The following is an 18,698-nucleotide window of genomic DNA, read 5'->3' on the forward strand; positions in this document are numbered from 1 at the left end:
CATCCTTTCTCTGTTTTGGTGGCTCCCTCCGCTTCAGCTAGCTGGTTTTGAGCCTTGGTGTATGTCGGGGAGTCTAGGGCCAGCTCGGGTAGCTCAGCTAGGACAAATGTCCTCATGGGGATTTCCCCGGATTCTTTCCTGTCCTCGGCTGCTCGCCGGGCGGTCTCATCAGCCAGCCTATTTCCTCAAGCCTGTGGGGTGTCTTCCTTCTGGTGCCCATGGCAGTGCATGACTGCTACCTCCGTGGGGCTCCAGACAGTGTCTAACAGAATCAGGATCTCTTCCTTATTCTTAATGTCCTTTCCATTGGCCGTTAGAAGGCCTCTCTCCCGGTATAGCGCCCCATGTACGTGGAGTGTAGCGAAAGCATACCGGGGGTCAGGGTAGACGTTCACTCTCTTGCCCTTTGACAGCTGCAGTGCCCGGACTAAGGCCCATGACTCTGCTCGTTGGGCTGACCAGTGTTGTGGCAAGGGGCCGGCCTCTATAACAGTCCTCTCTGTAACTACAGCATAGCCTGAGAGTCGCTGTCCTAGCTTTACCAGGCTGGTGCCATCAGTATACAGAGTCCAGTCAGGATTTGAAATTGGCCTGTCTCGGAGGTCTGGACAGCTAGCATAGACCTCCTCTAAGACTTCCTTGCAATCGTGAGTGGGTCCTCCTTCTCCCACTGGGAGAAGCGTTGCCGGGCTTAAACCCTGGCAAGGTTCAATACGGAGGTTGGGGTTTTCACATTGCAGTCCCTGGTATTGAATAATCCGGGAATTTGACAGCCATTTGTGGGGGTCTCCTCGAAGGGGTGTTGACTTCATGTGGGACCTTTACGATCACGTCCTGGCCAAAAGTCAGCTTTGTGGCCTCACGTACCAGTAAGGCGACTGCGGCCACTGCCCGCAGACAGCCAGGCCAACCGGTGGCAACATGATCAAGTCGCTTTGAAAGATAAGCTATTGGCCTGTCCCACGTTCCCAAGGTTTGAGTCAAAACCCCCATGGCTGTTTTATCTTTCTCAGTCACATACAAGGTGAATGGTTTGGTGAGGTCTGGCAATCCCAAGGCGGGGGTGGAGGTGGTTGCTAGCCTCAGCTCCTCAACGGCTTCCTGCTGTTTTTCAGTCCAGTTTACAGGATTTTCTTCAGGCCCTGTCAGGAGCTCAAATAAGGGCTGGGCTATTTGAGAGTACCTTGGAATCCAAATCCTGCAGAATCCAGTGGTCCCTAGGAACTCCCTGACTTGCCGCCGAGTCTTAGGCGTGGGGAGCCTCAGAATTACTTCCTTTCTAGATTGGTCCAGCAACCTTGTGCCTTCCCTTAAGACAAACCCCAAATACTTTACCTCCTCCTTGCAGATTTGTGCCTTTTTCCTGGACACTCGGTATCCCGCTTCTGCCAGCAATTGGAGGAGCGCTCAGGTCCCTTCCCAGCATTCTTCCCAGGTCTCAGCGGCCAGCAACAGGTCGTCCACATATTGCAGGAGCCAACATCCATACCTTTCAGGCTGGAAAGGTTCCAGGTCCGAGGCCAAGGCTTCTCCAAAGATGGCTGGCTCGTTTTTGAATCCTTGCGGGAGGCGAGTCCAGGTGAGCTGCTGCTTATTGCCTCCGATGGGGTCCTCCCATTCAAAGGCAAAGATGGGTTGTGATGCAGGTGCTAGGCGTATACAGAAAAAGGCATCTTTGAGGTCCAAACAAGTATAGATCCTTGTCTTAGGTGGGAGGAGACTAAGTAAGGTATAGGGGTTTGGGACGGTCGGGTGCAGAGTTACAGCGGCCTGATTGACCAATCTAGATCCTGCACAGGCCTATAGTCTTGTCCTCCTTCCTTTTTTACCAGCAAGATTGGTGTGTTCCAGGCTGATTGACATTCCACCAGGATGCCTGCCTGTTTTAGCCTGTTGATGTGAGGCAGAATCTCAGTTCGGGCTTCTATGGGTATTGGGTATTGACACTTTCTCACTGGGGTTGCACCAGGTTTGAGTTCTATTATTACAGGGGCTTGGTGTCTAGCTAGCCCAGGGGGGTTATCTTCGGCCCAGACCTCAGGGAACAGCTGAGTCAGCCTTCTCTCCAACTCTGTTGCCTGGTCTTGATTATCTCCAGGAGGCTCATGTAGCCTCCATTCGTCTTGAGGGGGCACAGAGAGGGAGAGTAAGTAGGTTGTTGTGCCCACCCGAAAAGTGGACCTCTCTTCAGGAGAGAAAGTCACTTGTGCTCCCAGTTTGGAGAGTAAGTCTCTCCCCAGCAGGGGTACTGGGCACTCGTGGATATAGAGGAACTCATGAGTCACTTGGTGACCCCCCATCTGACATTTTCTGGGCTGGCAAAATGACTTAACCATTTCTTCTCCCGAAACCCCAGTTACAGCAGCAGTCCTTTTAGACCGTGGCGCCACTGGTTTAGTTACCACAGACAATTCTGCCCCGGTGTCCACCATAAAGTCAATGTCTTGGTCCCCAATTTTTAAAGTTACCATGGGCTCTCAGGGACCTGATGTCTTTGAGCCCCGGCGTCCCTATTCAGTCTCTATGTTAGTGAGTTCTGCAACTGGGAGGGATTTATTTTCCCTTCTTCCTTCTGGGCACTCATTCTTCCAATGACCAAACCCGCGGCATCGGGCACATTGATTTGGCTGTAATGGAGCCCGTGGCCTCCGTTGGGACCGGTTGGAGGGCTGTCCTGACCTCGAAGCTAGGGGGGTCTTCTTTGCTCTGGTGGTGGAAAAGTCTCCGGAAGACTTTCCAAGCGCAGCAGCCAACATTGCAAACCTCTCATCTGTTCTCCTCTGCTCGTCTTTATCCCTCTTCTCGTATTTCTTTTCTATTTCCGTGTCCCTATTCCGGAACACCTTGTCTGCTATCTCAATCAACTGAGAGCTAGACATGGATAGAACTCCCTTGGTCTTTTGAAGCTTTCGTTTTATGTCAGGAAATGCTTGCGAGATGAATGACGAATTTATAACAATCTGGGAGCCCGTAGCTTCTGGATCTATGGGTGTATAGAGTCTGTAGGCCTCACAAAGCCTCTCGTAAAATTCGGAGGGTGACTCGTTTCCCTTCTGAACTATTCCGGCCGGTTTAGACATGTCCATCGGCCTCCGGGCTCCCCTTCTAAGCCCTTGTATAATCGCTGTCCCGTATCTTTCTAATTGGATTTTTCCCTCCTCTGTATTATAGTCCCAGTTAGGTCTGTCAATGGGGAAGGCTTGTTCTATCCACCTCTCTGGGTTAGCAGTGCCCTCAGGGACCATCTCCTGTAACCATTTCCTTGCCTCAGCGTTGATCCTGTATCTCTCTTCTGTACTGAAGAGGGATGATAGTAATTGCATTATATCGTCCCAGGTTGGTAGATGAGTGCGGAAAATAGTCTCCATTAGTCTAGTCATACGCTTGGGTTCCAACGAGTAAGAGGGGGTGTGTTTTTGCCAGTTCAGTATATCAGTTGATGAAAAGGGCTGATAGTAATAGGTTACAGGAGCTTGGTGATAATTACCATCCTCCCCTATCACTGGGGGTTGCTGAACTTCTCTGAAGGGCATCTGCAAGGGTATTTTTTCCTCTGGCTCTTTTGCAGAGCGGAGCCTTTGTTTAATTCCAGTGGTTCCTCCCCGTCGTCCGGGAGTACTTACCGGGAGTGGAGGGTAGAGTTTAGGGAAAGTAGGAACAGCATCCGGGGTGGTAGAGTCCGGTGGGCTCATTGCCCCTCCAGTTGAGGTTGGAGCCTGCTGGGAGGGTGGCTCTACAACCTGTGGAGCTGTCGGGACCCCTGAGGAGTCCGGGAGGCTTACCGGTCCCTGGCTGCTTCCTCCGGTGGCCACGGTGTTACTAGCTGGCAGAACCATCATCCAATACGGCGGTCGGGGAAGCTCATCTCCTTCAGGGTCCTGTAAAATTTCCTTCTCATCCTTGGTTATCTTTTGAGCCATCAAGATTTTTCCTTCCCCGCCATGAGCATAAAAACGGGCCCATTTGGGGGGGTCTTGGGCTATTCCCAGCCAAGAGTCTATGTACGGGAACTGATCAGGGTGTCCGGGCTTTCCCGTAACTATAGCATAGACTGCCTTTATGAGATTTAAGTCCATAGTTCCCTCTGGTGGCCAGCCAACTCCCACTGAAGGCCATTCGACTTCACAAAGGGTACGCAGCCGGCCGGGTGTCATTTTCTTCCCATAGTCTCCATCGAATCCTTTCTTAAAATTCTTAATCATATTCTCCAATACAGTGGCCTTCCTCCCATTTTCTTACCTCTGGATTCCCACGTCCCAGGGCCTTCCCGAGAAGCCAATTTACCTGTCTCCACTGGCAGGGGAGATGATGGGTCACACAGCAGATGGGTACCTCCTGGGGGAGGGCAGAATACGAGCATGCAGAAATCAATATCCTCTTTGTAAAAAAAAGAAAAACCTGGGACTTCCCTGGTGGTTCAGTGGCTAAGACTCTGTGCTTCCAATGCAGGGGGCCCGGGTTCAAACCCTGGTCAGGGAACAAGATCCCATGTGCTGTAACTAAGACCTCATGCAGTCAAATAAATAAATAAATATATATTAAAAAAAAAAGAAAAGAAAAAGAAAAACCTGTGGCGACAGCTCGGCACGTTCCCTAGGACGGCGTGGACACACCTCCTGACTGGCCTTCTTAAACCCTAAGTCCCTCTCTTCATCCCTGGCACGGCCGTCGGCCTGAGTGCCGAGCAGCTATTGTCACCAACCCAAACCAGTTTCCTATGCGGCTCCCTTCTGGTCCCTCCAGGGGGGTGATCAGGCCCCCTCTTCCACCCTGCTGGGTGGGCTCATCCTCACCTGAGCGCTCAGTTCCCTGCTGCCATTCACTACCTGCCAAAGCGAAGAAACCGGGCTTTGAAAGGCTGAATACTTCCAGAGGGGCGAGGCGCCTTCCCCCCTCTAGGAGATTCAAGCTACAAAGCCTCGGGGTGGCCTCAAATGAGACCTGTCTCCTCAAAGTGAGGAGTTTCCCGGCCAATGCACCAAATGTTATAGCCACGCTTTCAGGGAAACAGACTCACTCAGAAGGACAATGCAGATAGTGGAGTGCAGTTTATTACGGCGGCGGGCCCAAGGCAGAGTCTCCTCTTAGCCAAGGACCCCGTCCAGCATTTGTGAAAATCTTTTATACCCCATGTGTACGTGTCCAAACCCACTACCCCAATTCCCTTGAGACTTACATAAACAAAGGAAGGGTAAATACAACTACAGTAACCCCATCATTCACGTGTTATGTGTTCAAACAGTCAATAATCAATAAGCCCGCAGTTACATTCCAAATAGTTAATAACCGATAAGCCTGTGCTTACATTGTGATAGATAGTGTCCGGAGGCAGGGGTGATTAGCGTCTGTTTTCTCTTCTTCAAGATTCCCCTGTCCAGAGGGGGGTCTTATCCTTCCATTATCATTCCCACAGGCGCTAAGCACAGAGTTCAGAGTCCACTGGAGAGGTGGCCACGCACGATCAGCACAGACAGGCCTGAGATGGAGTCCAGGCCCTATGAATTCCTTCTTCAATTGTACTTTAAAGATGTGGGAAAATAGAGCTCTCTAAATGGAGCAGAGAATGAACTGTAGCAGTTGATTCATAAAACCTAGAAAAACACACACAGGAAGTAGAGCAACAACATTCTCAGGTGCTAATTCATGTGTGATGTAACTTATGACAACATCGATCATTACTTCCTTGGTTGGTCATCAGATAGCATTTAGGGCATCGTTTTCAGAGGCATTTGGCTCAGCCCATACTCACTGTGAACCTAGCGTGTCCTGCTCAGTTCAGTTCAGTTCAGTCGCTCAGTCGCCCTGGACTGCAACATGCCAGGCCTCCTACTGCCCCTGGTTTCTTTTCCAAGAAAGCGGGGATGGAAATGCTTCCAGGCTCCTGGTCTCTGAAGTTGGAGCTGCCACGCCTGCAGAGAGGTGGTCACAAAAAGCAAATCATTTTGTGAAAACCTGTGTCCCCAGGCTGCAGAGGCGGGTGAAAAAAAACTAAGGACAGGGGAGATCTTTGGGAAGAATTCTGCAAGTAGAGCCTGGCAGGAACCCAAGACCCCCAGGTGATTCTGACCAAACACTCACCTCTCCCCTCTCAGCCCCCAAGGGTACAGGCAGGCTACGGACCACCACACCCATCCTAGAAAGAGCCCCTCCCCAGGGAATCAGGTTGACCTTCTTTGTTTCTAGAAGTTCCCTCCCTAAACCCTCCCTTCCTGAGGTCTCAGGTGTGAGCTTTCCCCTCAGGGCTCTGAATGCGGGTCTTCCTCTTACATTTCTTTCACAGCCCTCCTAGGGTGGGTCAGTTAGTCCAGAAGTAGGGTCCACTGTCTCTCGTGAACTGTTCTCTGTAACTCGAAAACGAAGGAGAAGAACTAGCCCGGACGATCTGCAAATAGTGTAGAGCACCAGGATGTGATTAGCATTATCAGGTTAGTCTTGATTCCCCACTACAGATTGGGAACACTGAAAGTCGAAAGGAGCTCAGAAAAGGGTGAGGGAAACAGGAAAACTTCTTCTGTTTCCCTGCAGCAGTTGCAGGTTAAACAGCTGCATGGATGCCTTTGAAGGTATTTTCTCAAGTGCAGATGTGAGTTTTCGATGTAACATCCCCAGAGAAGACGCAGAGCAGGAGGAAGAAGAGGAGGAAATGGCAGCTTCTCAGGTACGTGTCCTGTCCCGGGTGTGGGGCTGTGTCTGCTTTTCTTCCTGAAATGCCTGGACTGAGAACCTGCACACCTTTAGTTCTCTGCTTCTAACTTTTCTGCCTGGGTGTTTGTTATCAACTTCTATTTTTTCCTTTTCTTCTTATCATAGTGAAGCCTGGCTCTTTAGACCACTTCTTCCTTGAGTCCCAGAATCTTGTCTGTCTTGTCTGTATCCTGGCTTTCTATGGAGCATGATGAATTCTCAACATGAATTAGCGACTTTCAACTGGTGAATATATTCCCTTTGTGAGAGGCACTAGTATCCGAGATTCGCACTGGGATGTGGTTCGGTGTTGGGATCTTAGGGAACTAGGGGAAATGCCATAATGAGTTTACATATGGATGCAATTTCAGCTCTTTAGGAGTTAGAAAATGCCCTTATATATTGAATAAACTCAGTGATCCAGAATTTTTCAGAAAATGCTCAGAAATAAAAAGAAAACTAGGAGATACTGTCCTCTGTAATGCTAAGACTTAGTAGTGAAACACATTGTTAGGTAGTTAGAATAGGGAAAAAGAGTCCAAAATGGCAGTGGCTAAAAGACCTGGAAGGGGAAGCCCGCGAAAATAGAACAAAGGAAGGTCCGAGGACTGGAATGAAAACCTCAGGTAAAACAAACAACCCGCCTGCCTAGGCCCGATTTACATAAGACAGGCCCAGGGGCAGAGAAACAGATAAAAACAGGAGCCAAAGCCCTCTTCCTTTTCTCTCTCTCTCTCTCTCCCGCGCGATGGGGCGATCTTCTCTTCGTGTCTTTGGATCGACCTGTCCTCACAACTCGAAGATGGATTTTCCGGCTATTATCTAAATGAATAGAGCTGTAACACTGATTTATTTAAGAGCTATAACATGGTCTGTCCTCCGAGAGCTGTGACCCGCCAAGGGGCTTTAATGTCCGTAACTCCAAATTTTCGTTGTGATGAGACAAAGAACCCAGGAACATACACTCGCGTGACAACATTGTTAGGATACAAAACAGAGGAAGTATATATGAAATGAATTTTGCATAACACTGATATTTTTTATGTCACTTCAAGTTATAAATTCCTTATTTTTTCCGAAATGCCCAGGTTCTGATAGTGCATCTGCCGTGCATTTACACCATGACAGATGATGTCCACTGGCTCTGGTGATTTCTCTGAGATTATCAGGCTATAGAGTTCGTTTTTCTTTCCCTCTGTCTTTAAACAAGGCTGTGGAAAAATGGAATGAGGAACATGTGAAAACCCTCACAGTTAATGGAGAAACTCCACATCTTCTTGGTTTCTCTTTGCTTTGGAAAATGAACACTCACTGTGTTGATGATAGATACTGGGTTTTGGGAGTGGGAGTTTTCATCACTCAAGCCCAAGTGTGATGTTTCCAGTACACTCCACGCTCATATCACAGACAAAGTCTTACTCACATTTTTGCATTTTTTTATAAAAATATTTGCAAGAATCCTATTGGTGCTAGTCTGTTTTCACCTGTGTTGAATGTCTAAGATACAGCTCAATAAAATGATCCAGTTTTTCAAGAAATTAAAGTTTCAGAACCAAGAGCTCTAATTTATCTCATACTATTGTATATGTCTGCACCCTTGTGTATTTAAAATATACAAAGAATATCATCCACAAGCAGATGTATATATTTTAACCCATTAAAAAGAATCTCGATTAACTGAACATGAACTGATTTTATTGACATGAATATCGATTTTATTGACATGAATATGAATGAACTCTGCTGAACTGAACTGAACTGAACATGAATCAGTTCATTTCAGTCGCTCATTAGTGTCTGACTCTTTGCGACCCCATGAACCGCAGCACTCCAGGTCTCCCTGTCCATCACCAACTCCTGGACTTTACCCAAACTCATGTCCATTGAGTCAGTGATGCCATCTAACCATCTCATCCTCTGTCGTCCCCTTCTCCTCCTCCCTTCAATCTTTCCCAGCATCAGGGTCTTTTCAGATGAGTCAGTTTTTCACATCAGATGGCCAAAATATTGGAGTTTCAGCTTGAACATCCTTCCTTCCAATGAACATCCAGACTGATTTCCTTTAGGATGGACTGATTGCATCTCCTTGCAGTCCAAGGGACTCTCAAGAGTCCTCCAACACCACATTTCAAAAGCAGCAATTCTTCTCTGCTCAGCTTTTTTTATAGTCCAACTCTCACATCCATACATGACTACTGGAAAATTCATAGCCTTGACTAGACGGACCTTTGTGGACAAAGTAATGTTTCTGCTTTTTAATATGCTGCCTAGGTTGGTCATAACTTTCCTTGCAAGGAGTAAGCATCTTTTAATTTCGTGGCTGCAGTCACCATCTGCAGTGATTTTGGAGCCCCCCAAAAAAAGTCAGCCAGTGTTTCCACTCTTTCCCCATCTATTTGCCATGAAGTGATGGGACCGGATGCCATCATCTTAGTTTTCTGAATGTTAGCTTCTCCTTAATACTCTTTGTAAGTATATAGTCTCATTTTAATATATATGTCTGTATGCATGAAAATGTTTCTCTTTTTCTTGTTTTGGTATTCTCCCCAGTTATATAAAGTTCTTCTTAAAAAATACACGTATTTATGTTTGCCTGAGTTTTGTCTTGGTTGTAGCCTACAGAATCTTGGAGCCATGTGGGAGACTTTGTTGCAGCAGGCAAACTTTAGCTGTGGGTGTGGCATCTAGTTCTCTGACAAGGGACTGAACCCAGCCTCCTGACTTGGGAGCTAAGACCACCAGGGAAGACCCTAGAAAAACTCATATACACTTTCTTTAGTGTTGTCCATGGGTAATTGTGTTTTACTAGTTAAATTTTAGTTCAGATAAACTGAAGCAAATTCAAGATCTGTCATTTAATGAATGTTTGTTAAAATATTTGCAAAACGGTGGAACAACAATGTAGTTGATTTTATATTATTTATGTGATGCATTCAAGACCCTGTAAAAACTTTTAGAAAGACATATAGTATATACTAAATAGTTGAAAGGATGATTGCTGCTATGGGTACTATTCTGTCAGACCTGTCAATTTCGTAAAACACTTAAAATTCAATGTTAAGTATAAGTTCTTACCTTACTGGTCAACCTCTTTGCTTTTCAGAACGGTCATTCATGTGTCAGAATTTTGAACATTACTAGTTAAAATAAGCTTGTTAAAAATGTGGCACATTGGCCCCACTCCAGAACTCTTAGATCAGAGCATGCTTTTTAAAAATATTTCCTGTTTCCTTGATAGGGGGCTTCCCTGGTAGCTCAGATGGTGAAGAATCAGCCTGCAATGTGGGAGACCCGGGTCCGATCCCCTGGTGGGGAAGATTCCCATGGAGAAGGAAATGGCAACTCACTGCAGTATTCTTGCCTGAAAAATCACATGGACAGAGAAGCCTGGCATGCTACAGTCCATGGGGTCGGAAAGAATCAGACATGACTGAGTGACTAACATGCTTTTCTTGATGGACAGTTTATCCTGGGTCACAGGAGTACAACTCTCAAAAATAGATAAGTCAGTGTTGATGGGATTGTTTTATAATTTCTCTTCCAGATCAGAATAGTTTCTATAGTGGTCTGTGGATCATATCTCATTCTCTTTTCCTGGGGTTAGAAATACTGTGGAAAATACAGCAGTATAAAAATTATATTCCTGTGTAACACCAGACATTCTCCTAAATCAAAACCATTTCTCTTGCTGGTTTCATCTTGGGTCACATTAGGAAGTCTTCCCAGGTCCACGTGGCTCATGTCCTTTATATTTCAGGGGCTGCTGACATTCCAGGATGTGACCATAGATTTCACTCAAGAGGAGTGGGAATGCCTGGACCTCGGTCAGCGGGAATTGTACAGGGACGTGATGTTAGAGAACTACGGGAATCTGGCCTGCTTGGGTGAGGATCACTCGCTTATACAATCCCTCAAAAACCCCAAAATTCCAAAAATCTCAGGGTTTTGGTTCATTCATTCTAGAATGTCTCCTGGAATTTTCTGCTTTGTCCAGTAGAGGTTAAGATTCCTACTTTCTAGGGGAAAGTAACCTTCTTTCTTGATATAACCTGCCTTCTTGTTCTTCAGTCGCTAAGTCATGTCCAACTCTTTGCGATCCTGTGGAATGCAGTAAGCCAGGCTTCCCTAGCCTTCTTTAACTCCCAGAGTTTGCTCACATTCATATCCACTGAGTCAATAATGCTATTCAATCATCTCATCTTCTGCCACTCCCTTCCCCTGTACTCAATCTTTCCCAGCATCAGGGTCTTTTCCAATGAATTGGCTCTTCGCATCAGGTGGCCGAAGTATTGGAGCTTCAGCATCAGTCCTTCCAATGAATATTCAGGGTTGATTTCTTTAGAATTGACTGGTGTGATCTCCTTGCTGACCAAGGGACTCTCAAGAGTCTTCTCCAGCACCACAGTTCGAAGGCATCAATTCTTTGATGCTCAGCCTTCTTTATGTTCCAAATACCACATCCATACATGACTATTGAAAAAACCATACCTTTGACCTTTGTTGGCAAAGTGATGTCTCTGCTTTTAATATGCTGTCTTTCTCATAGCTTTTCTTCCAAAAGGCAAGCATCTTTTAATTTCATGGCTGCAGTCACCATCTGCAGTAATTTTGGAGCCCCCGCCCCATCCCAAAATTAAATCTGTCACTTTTCCCCTATCTATTTGCCATGAAGTGATGAGACTGGATGCCATGATCTTAGTTTTCTGAATGTTGAGTTTTAAGCCAGCTTTTTCACTCTCCTCTTTCACCCCCATCAAGAGGCTTTTTAGTTCCTCTTCAAGTTCTGCCATTAGAGTGATATCATGTGTCTATCTGAGGTTGTTGATATCTCTCCTGGTAATCTTGATTCCAGGGTGTGATTCATCCAGCCCAGCATTTCACAAGATGTACTCTGCATAGAAATTAAATAAGCAGGGTGTCAATGTACGGTCTTGATGTACTCCTTTCCCAATCTGCAACCAGTCAACTGTTCCATGTACGATTCCATCTGTTGCTTCTTGACCTTTGTATACTTCATTTTAGGTTTACCATTTAGGTGGTAATTCTGTAAGTTCTGTGGTATCAAATAGTGCCACTCTCCTCTTAAAACCGGAATTCCACTAACTGCTTTTGCCTTAGTAGTACTTGAGCATAATATCAGAATCTGATTCTGATGCATTTGTCTTTTAAAGATGCTTCCAAAAAACTATTTGGTGAAATTCTTTTTCTTAATGCTATTTTAACTTTCTACCTTGACTTCTCTCTCACCTGAATACATATTGGATTGGAAATTGATGAATATCTCAGAAAACACATATTCCTTTTTCTGATGAACAGGTCTAGTGGTCTCTAAGCCGGGCCTGGTCACGTTTCTGGAGCAAATGAAGGATCCCTGGGATGTAAGGAGAATGGAGACAGCCATACACCCAGGTATGTGTCTATGGATGAAGCAGATAAGTCAGGTGAGACGAACAAGCATTGGGGAGGAAGTCATATTTTGTCGTGTGGTTTGAGAAGATCTGCTTCAGTGGAGATGATTTTGGATTAGCCTAGGTTTATTTCTGTCACTGTCATAGAGCGTCATCTCCTGACCCATTCCTGATTCTTTTCATCATTTGTGTATTTTTCTCCAGTGATTAATTTTCATATTTACAGTTAGAACCAAAATACTTGTCTTGGCCTGGAACAACCTCTATGACCTGATAACTCATCCATTTTGGGGCGGTTTTAGAAAATCTGCATATTTCTGAGTAACTATATTAAGCCCTTTTAAAAGTGCTGATTCTGTCCCTACTCAGAAGTGTGTGGGTGGAGCTGTGAAAAAATTGCCAAACTTGTAGGAATACTGGGGACAGATGTTTTTTGAATTCTACCATATAATTTCCAGTCTACTGGAAACTACACATATGACCTTAGAAATTTCATAGTCAAATTCTTTCTTCACTGCATAAGACACCTCATTGAAATGAGAGAATGCAAATCTGAATTTTATGTTAAAGATTCTCTTTTTTTATATGAACTAACATTAAATGTGTTAAGTATATTTGTCCCAATTCATTAATGCTAAAATGCTTTAATATATTTATTTAACTCACAGACTTTTTAAAGAAATTATTGACGTGGGAGTTTAGAACATTTCCCACAGTGCTTTTTTCTGATTGTTCTTCACTATTAAGCTTATAGATTATATAGAGAAATCTTTAAGAAGAAATTTTTCTGTTCCAAAAATGCTATTTTCCAATGTTATGTTAGTTTTGCTATACAGAAAGAATAAGTGATACACATACACATTTCCTTTCTTGATTAGATTTCCTTCCCATCTAGGTCACCACAGAGCATTGAGTAGAGTTCCCTGTGTTCTCACCATATTTTTCAAGTCTCACTTCTCATTTGATTTGTTAAGAACTCTTAGCTTATTAAATCTATCTTGTTTTTTATGAAACATCCCAGGACTTTATCATTTATGCCGTCTATTTCTGATTAGTTCTAGGTCAATATCATTTACTATTTTAGACTCTATTAGAACATGCTCCGATAACAACATGAGTGGTAAGTGGGTTAAATAATAAGTAGGCATTAGCATTTGTGAAAATGTTTTGTCTGTAAATTTGATTACTTCAAGCAAAAATTACTCATGACACTGCTCAACTGCTCCTCGCTTCATTGTTCCTGTAGGTTTCTATCTTGACTTCTCCTCTGCACCATACTCCTCTGTCATCTCATGTTGTCCAATGTTCTGTGTTTGTGGTCTCTCTTCTGCAGGCTGCAGATCCTAGTTCCTCTTGCTCTGGTGTCTGCTCCCTGGTGGGTGAGGTGGTCCAGAGACTTGTGCCCTTATGCCCTTGAGAGGGGGTTGATTGTTACTATTCTGACCAGAGCCTGCCCGGATCCTGAGGGCCCCTTCGCCTTTCCTCTGTGGCTGTCACTGTCTGTGGGGGGTCTGCTTCCTGATTAGTGGAGCAGAGACCCCAGATCTGAAATGAGCTCTGCTCTGATCTGTGGTGCTTCTGATCTAGTGGGACTGGAGCACACCCACTGGGAGGGAAGCCACTGAGTGTTGCTCCTCTGAGGATGTTCTGCTCGGAGAGTGCTCTGCATGTCATCTTTCATGTGCTGTGCGAGCTCTCGTGTGACCCTGTGTTGGCATTGATCTTGGCCCCACCTGAACCATGGGTATTCTCCACGTCTTCCGAATCCTCTGCCATCTTAACTCCTTCTATCTCGGTCTTAGGCTTAATCTAGCCAAGTGTATGCCAATTTTAAGTAAATTGTAAACTCTATTCCCCAAGAATAGTAAGTAGAATTACTTATTATTTGGTATCTTTCAGCTGTGTCTTCTCACGACACCCAGGGTTTGAGGACCCAAAAGCCAGGCTTAGAAGATTTACTCCCAACGGCAAAGCTAGGAATATATGAAAGATTTCACCTTAGAAATTTACATTTAACCAAGGACTGGGAATCTATGAGGGCATATAAAGAGCGGAGAGCATGTTATGATGGACACAACCAAGTTGGTACAGTTTCCCATAAAGTAAACATTTCCGCCAAAAGAAATCAAGGATGTGAATCAAATAAGGAAAAACCAATTTCAGATGATGAATTTCAGTCATCAACATTTGAAGTTAAGCGTATATTTGTCAGCAAAGATCCTCATCATCTCTTGAAACATACATGTTCTCTGAAGGGAAATGTGGAAAATCTGGAAGGTCATCTAGTCTCTACTGCAAATGCTCATTCAAACCTATACTCTGAGCATAGCTGTCTATTAAATATACATTCAAACATGTCTGGAAACCAGAAACTTAAACATGAGGGGGGAAATTCCCAATACAATCAATTTGAGGGATCCTTTAACAAGGATTTCTTGTTCTTCAACCAGGAACTACTGTCTCCTTGTTCCAAAATCTGTAATGGTGATAATAATGGGAGAGACCTTACTCAGCCATCATTGTTCAATACATATAGAGGTATAATTAGTGTTGAACAACTTTAGAAGTGTAACAAAATGAGTAATGCCTTAAGCAGGAGCTCTACCCCCAATAATTACAAGAGTATGCATGATGGAATGAGAAGCTCTTCATGCAATGAAACTGGGCATAATGTTGACCAAGTTTCATATATAGTGAAAGAACAGGGACATCAATTTTCAGATGAGAATTCTGAACATAATAAGTGTAGGGATATATTTTATCAAAGCTCAAATCTTACTATTAATACTTATAAGAGTATTGATGTTGGAGAGAAGACTTATAATTGTTATGATTATGGTAAAGTTTTTAACCAGTCTTCAAAACTTATTCAACAGCAGAATATTCAGAGTAAGCAGAAACACTGCAAGTGTAATACATGTGGAAAAGTCTTTAGTAACTCACCAAATCTAAGTAGACATAGGAAAATTCATACAGGAAGGAAAGATTTCAAATGTTCAACATGTGGCCAAACCTTTAATCAGAGTTCATATTTAACTGAACATCTGCGAATCCATACTGGGCAGAAACCATACGAATGTACAGAATGTGGCAAAGGCTTTAACTGCTGTTCATGTGTTACTCAACATCAGCAAATTCATACCAGGGAGAGAACTTATAAATGTACAGCATGTGGGAAGGCTTTTAAGAAGAGTTCAACTTTAACTCAACATCAGCGAATCCATACTGGGGAGAGACCTTATAAATGTACAGCATGTGGCAAGGCGTTTAACCAGATTTCAAGTTTAACTCAACATCAGCGAACCCATACTGGGGAGAGACCTTATAAATGTACAGCATGTGGCAAGGCTTTTAAGCAAAGTTCAGCTTTAACTCCACATCTGCGAATCCATACTGGGGAGAGACCATATAAATGTACAGCATGTGGCAAAGCCTTTATCAATTATTCACTTCTTACTCAACATCAACGAATCCATACTGGGGAGACACCTTATAAATGTGCAGAATGTGGCAAAGCCTTTATCAATTATTCACTTCTTACTCGACATCAACAAATTCATACTGGGGAGACACCTTATAAATGTGCAGCATGTGGCAAGGCTTTTAACCAGAGTTCAACTTTAACTCAACATCAACGAATCCATACTGGGGAGAGACCTCATAAATGTACAGCATGTGGCAAAGCCTTTATCCGTTATTCTTTTCTCACTCGACATCAACGAATCCATAGTGGGGAGAGACCTTATAAATGTACAGCATGTGGCAAGGCTTTTAAGCAGAGTTCAAATTTAACTCAACATCAGCGAATCCATACCGGGGAAAGACCTTATAAATGTACAGAATGTGGCAAAGCCTTTAACCATTATTCATTTCTTACTCAACATCAACGAATCCATACTGGGGAGAGACCTTATAAATGTACGGACTGTGGCAAAGCCTTTTCCCAGAGTTCAGGTCTTTCTCGACATCAGAGAGTTCATGCTGCAGAGAAATGTTAGAAATGTAAGGAATGTGGCAAAGGATTTCCTCACAGCCATCACCTCACTCACAATCAGAGAATTCATACTGCCGAGAAAGCCTAGAAATGAATCGGTGATTAAAAAAAAAAAAAAGTTTGTCCTCAATATACAGTTTTGAAAAAATGAGTGTTTTCTTTGGAAAGATACATGAATGAAATAGAAAAATGTAGAAAACTGCTTAATCAAACATCAAATGTAACTCAATACCAGAGAATTCATCCTAGAAAGCATGTCATTAGTACCACTTTTGTTGAATTACTCTCAGCAGAAACACTGTAGCAAGTATTCCATAAGTAAAACACATACAAAATTGATATGTTAGTATGGATCACAAGATGAAGGGGTGGATATTTGCAGAGGTATAATTATTATTAATGTATCCCTGTTTATGTTAACGTTATTTGAGATTATTAAGGAACCAAAACGAATGTAATTCAATTCTGAAATTACTACATTTTGTGATTTGTTTCTATTGTATATATGAACTTACGTTGTTGATGGTTGTTGCCAAATGGTAAGAGAAGCCCTTCTATATTAAGTGGGAATCATTTACATTTATTCTCCAATTTATAAGATTAAGAACATAGTCATGTTATATACACACTAAAGCTCTGAATGGAGGTATTTCTCACTGATGTCAAACACCTCAGTGGTCACCATGATGTAACTGTTCAGGAAAGAATTCAAAGTAAGACAGAAGTTTGCTCTAAGTTTTCAATAATTATGTCAGTTGCTTTTTAATCATAAAACAAAGATAGTTCATGAAAATCTAAGGTATTTTGATAACAGCAATATAGAGAAATCATGCATATTATCTGGCAGGCTTGAAGTAGGGACACCTTCTCTTCTATCTGATGTAAGTACAGAAAACTCTTTCTGGAAAAGTCATATTAATATAATTAATGTCCATCCATGTTTACTAAATTAGCCTCCATTTTGTAAATCATATACATTACATTCTCAGATCCTTTCATCAGAGAAACAGGAAAGTTTTTAGAAGCTTGTAATATGTATTTTAATCAAGGATCAAAAAACAATTGTAAAAGGTTTTATTCCATCTGTGTAAAATTAATGTATGTTAATTAATAAAAGTGAATGGTTTTTCAGTGTTACAATTGATGTGGAATGAATGAAGAATTAATGCACCACCAGCATTAACCTCTCCCACCTATTTCAGGTTGCAGGAAAGGTAACCTAATGATAAAGTATTTGAAGGACAGGGGGATGACATCTGTAGAAATTAGTTCCTTACTGCCGTTAAATCTCTCATAACTTCATATATTTCCCACCATTTCTATGTTGTATCTCCACTCCCATTTTTATCTACTTGGACATCGTGGTGGTTCTAATAAGAAGGATCATACAGAGTGCTGTTGAATGCTCCCCTGAACTGCTCGATGCAGTTGCTGCCTCAGCGTCTGTCTGGGGAGCAGACAGCCTGCAGGTCCTTGAACTCACACCAACCAGTCCTGTGAGCACCTGTACTAGATGACCCCTTCCTTCGGACCAACAGTCTTGCTGAACCCCAGGGTCTACTGCACAGGCCCCCCCTTCAGTGATACACTCAGACCTCACCAGAATGCTGCTTGTCTTTCTTTGAATGGACCCCTCCACACTCAGCCTGTGGGGCCCACAGCACTTCACCCAGGGTCACGTCTGAACCCCAAGTACTGGAATTTTCTCTGCCTGGTTCTAGCCTTGACCTTCCTCAGGGGCCCTCAAGGCTTGCTGTGAATTCTCTGAGGACCTAGAGTCATAAACTCACCTGGTGCAATTGTCCTTTGTTCTTCTGTTAGCTAAAACTTTTCAGGGGCACATTTAAGCAAATGGAAGTTTAACAAAGTCACAAAAAGAATAATCAAAAGCCATGATGCGAAAATTCTAAACCAAGATGTATAAAATCTGACCCTGTATAAATCTTAGCACATGTGTCTTGTAAGGCTTAAAGGAACTGTTTTCTCATGGCTTTGGCATACTTTGAATGCAGTATATAAATATCTGAAGATATATACATAATATAATTTATATAACACACATTGAATACAAGATATAAATATCTGAAAATACACATGTTAGCAATGAGAAAACCAAGAAGGAATATGTGAGTGTATGTGTATTCTTACACATTTAACTTAGAGAATTTAGAAATGCTAGATCAAAACTGGTCATATCTGAATTGCAGTTGATTTACTAAAAACTATAAAACTTGTCAATTTGTTGATTAATCTGTTTTGTCTACTTTTCATGGAATTCATTTCCTTAAATGTCAGTCGGTTATGTTTTTAAGGAACTTCCACATGGTCTACCCACGTGACTGCCACAGCTTATATTCCCTCCAGCCATGTCGGAGGTTCCTTTATCTCCAAACCCCTTCATCGTTTATGATATTATTAGTGGGCTTTTTGCTCATTGTTCTTCTGACTGGCATGAGGTCATACATCACTGTAGCTTTGTTCTGCATTTCTTATTCTTTAGCGGTTGTGAGCATCTTTCTTTTGCCTCCTGCCCATGGAAAAGAGCAAGCTGCCCCACCCAGCCTCAGCAGCTGTGGGGCACAGGGTTAGTCTCCCCACAGCATGTGGAGTAT

At 43.4% G+C, this 18,698-nt stretch overlaps 5 protein-coding genes and 1 non-coding gene across 6 annotated transcripts in view; 5 read left to right on the forward strand and 1 right to left on the reverse strand.

Annotated features, from left to right (window-relative positions):
* The window catches only part of LOC122692448 (zinc finger protein 107-like), a 65,444-nt gene extending 48,221 nt beyond the window's left edge, over nucleotides 1-17,223 (forward strand). The window contains 2 exon segments of the mRNA XM_043900012.1: nucleotides 14,904-16,138; nucleotides 16,141-17,223. Coding sequence (XP_043755947.1) covers nucleotides 14,904-16,138; nucleotides 16,141-16,188 — 1,283 coding nt within the window. The 3' untranslated portion in view covers nucleotides 16,189-17,223.
* Nucleotides 1-18,698, forward strand: part of LOC122692444 (thymosin beta-4-like) — a 567,005-nt gene that overhangs the window by 249,859 nt on the left and 298,448 nt on the right. The gene's annotated exons all lie outside the window — the stretch shown is intronic.
* The window catches only part of LOC122692415 (zinc finger protein 345-like), a 564,572-nt gene that overhangs the window by 206,566 nt on the left and 339,308 nt on the right, over nucleotides 1-18,698 (reverse strand). The window lies entirely within an intron of this gene.
* LOC122692418 (zinc finger protein 501-like) overlaps nucleotides 1-18,698 on the forward strand; it is a 147,468-nt gene that overhangs the window by 24,308 nt on the left and 104,462 nt on the right. The window lies entirely within an intron of this gene.
* Nucleotides 4,407-4,479, forward strand: TRNAG-UCC. Its single transcript has one exon. It is a non-coding gene; the product is annotated as a tRNA-Gly (tRNA).
* On the forward strand, nucleotides 6,627-14,656 carry LOC122691422 (zinc finger protein 267-like). Its single transcript, XM_043897980.1, has 4 exons — nucleotides 6,627-6,658; nucleotides 10,442-10,568; nucleotides 12,001-12,093; nucleotides 13,992-14,656. The coding sequence occupies exons 1-4, from the start codon at nucleotides 6,644-6,646 to the stop codon at nucleotides 14,654-14,656; spliced, it is 900 nt and encodes a 299-aa protein (XP_043753915.1). The 5' UTR covers nucleotides 6,627-6,643.

This window comes from Cervus elaphus, chromosome 4 (assembly GCF_910594005.1).
Source record: "Cervus elaphus chromosome 4, mCerEla1.1, whole genome shotgun sequence".
Taxonomy (NCBI): domain Eukaryota; kingdom Metazoa; phylum Chordata; class Mammalia; order Artiodactyla; family Cervidae; genus Cervus; species Cervus elaphus.

Coding starts and splice junctions, on each gene's coding strand:
- LOC122691422 (XM_043897980.1), top strand. Junction 10,569..12,000: donor CGGGAATCTGGCCTGCTTGG/GTGAGGATCACT, acceptor TCTGATGAACAG/GTCTAGTGGTCTCTAAGCCG. Junction 12,094..13,991: donor GGAGACAGCCATACACCCAG/GTATGTGTCTAT, acceptor GGTATCTTTCAG/CTGTGTCTTCTCACGACACC.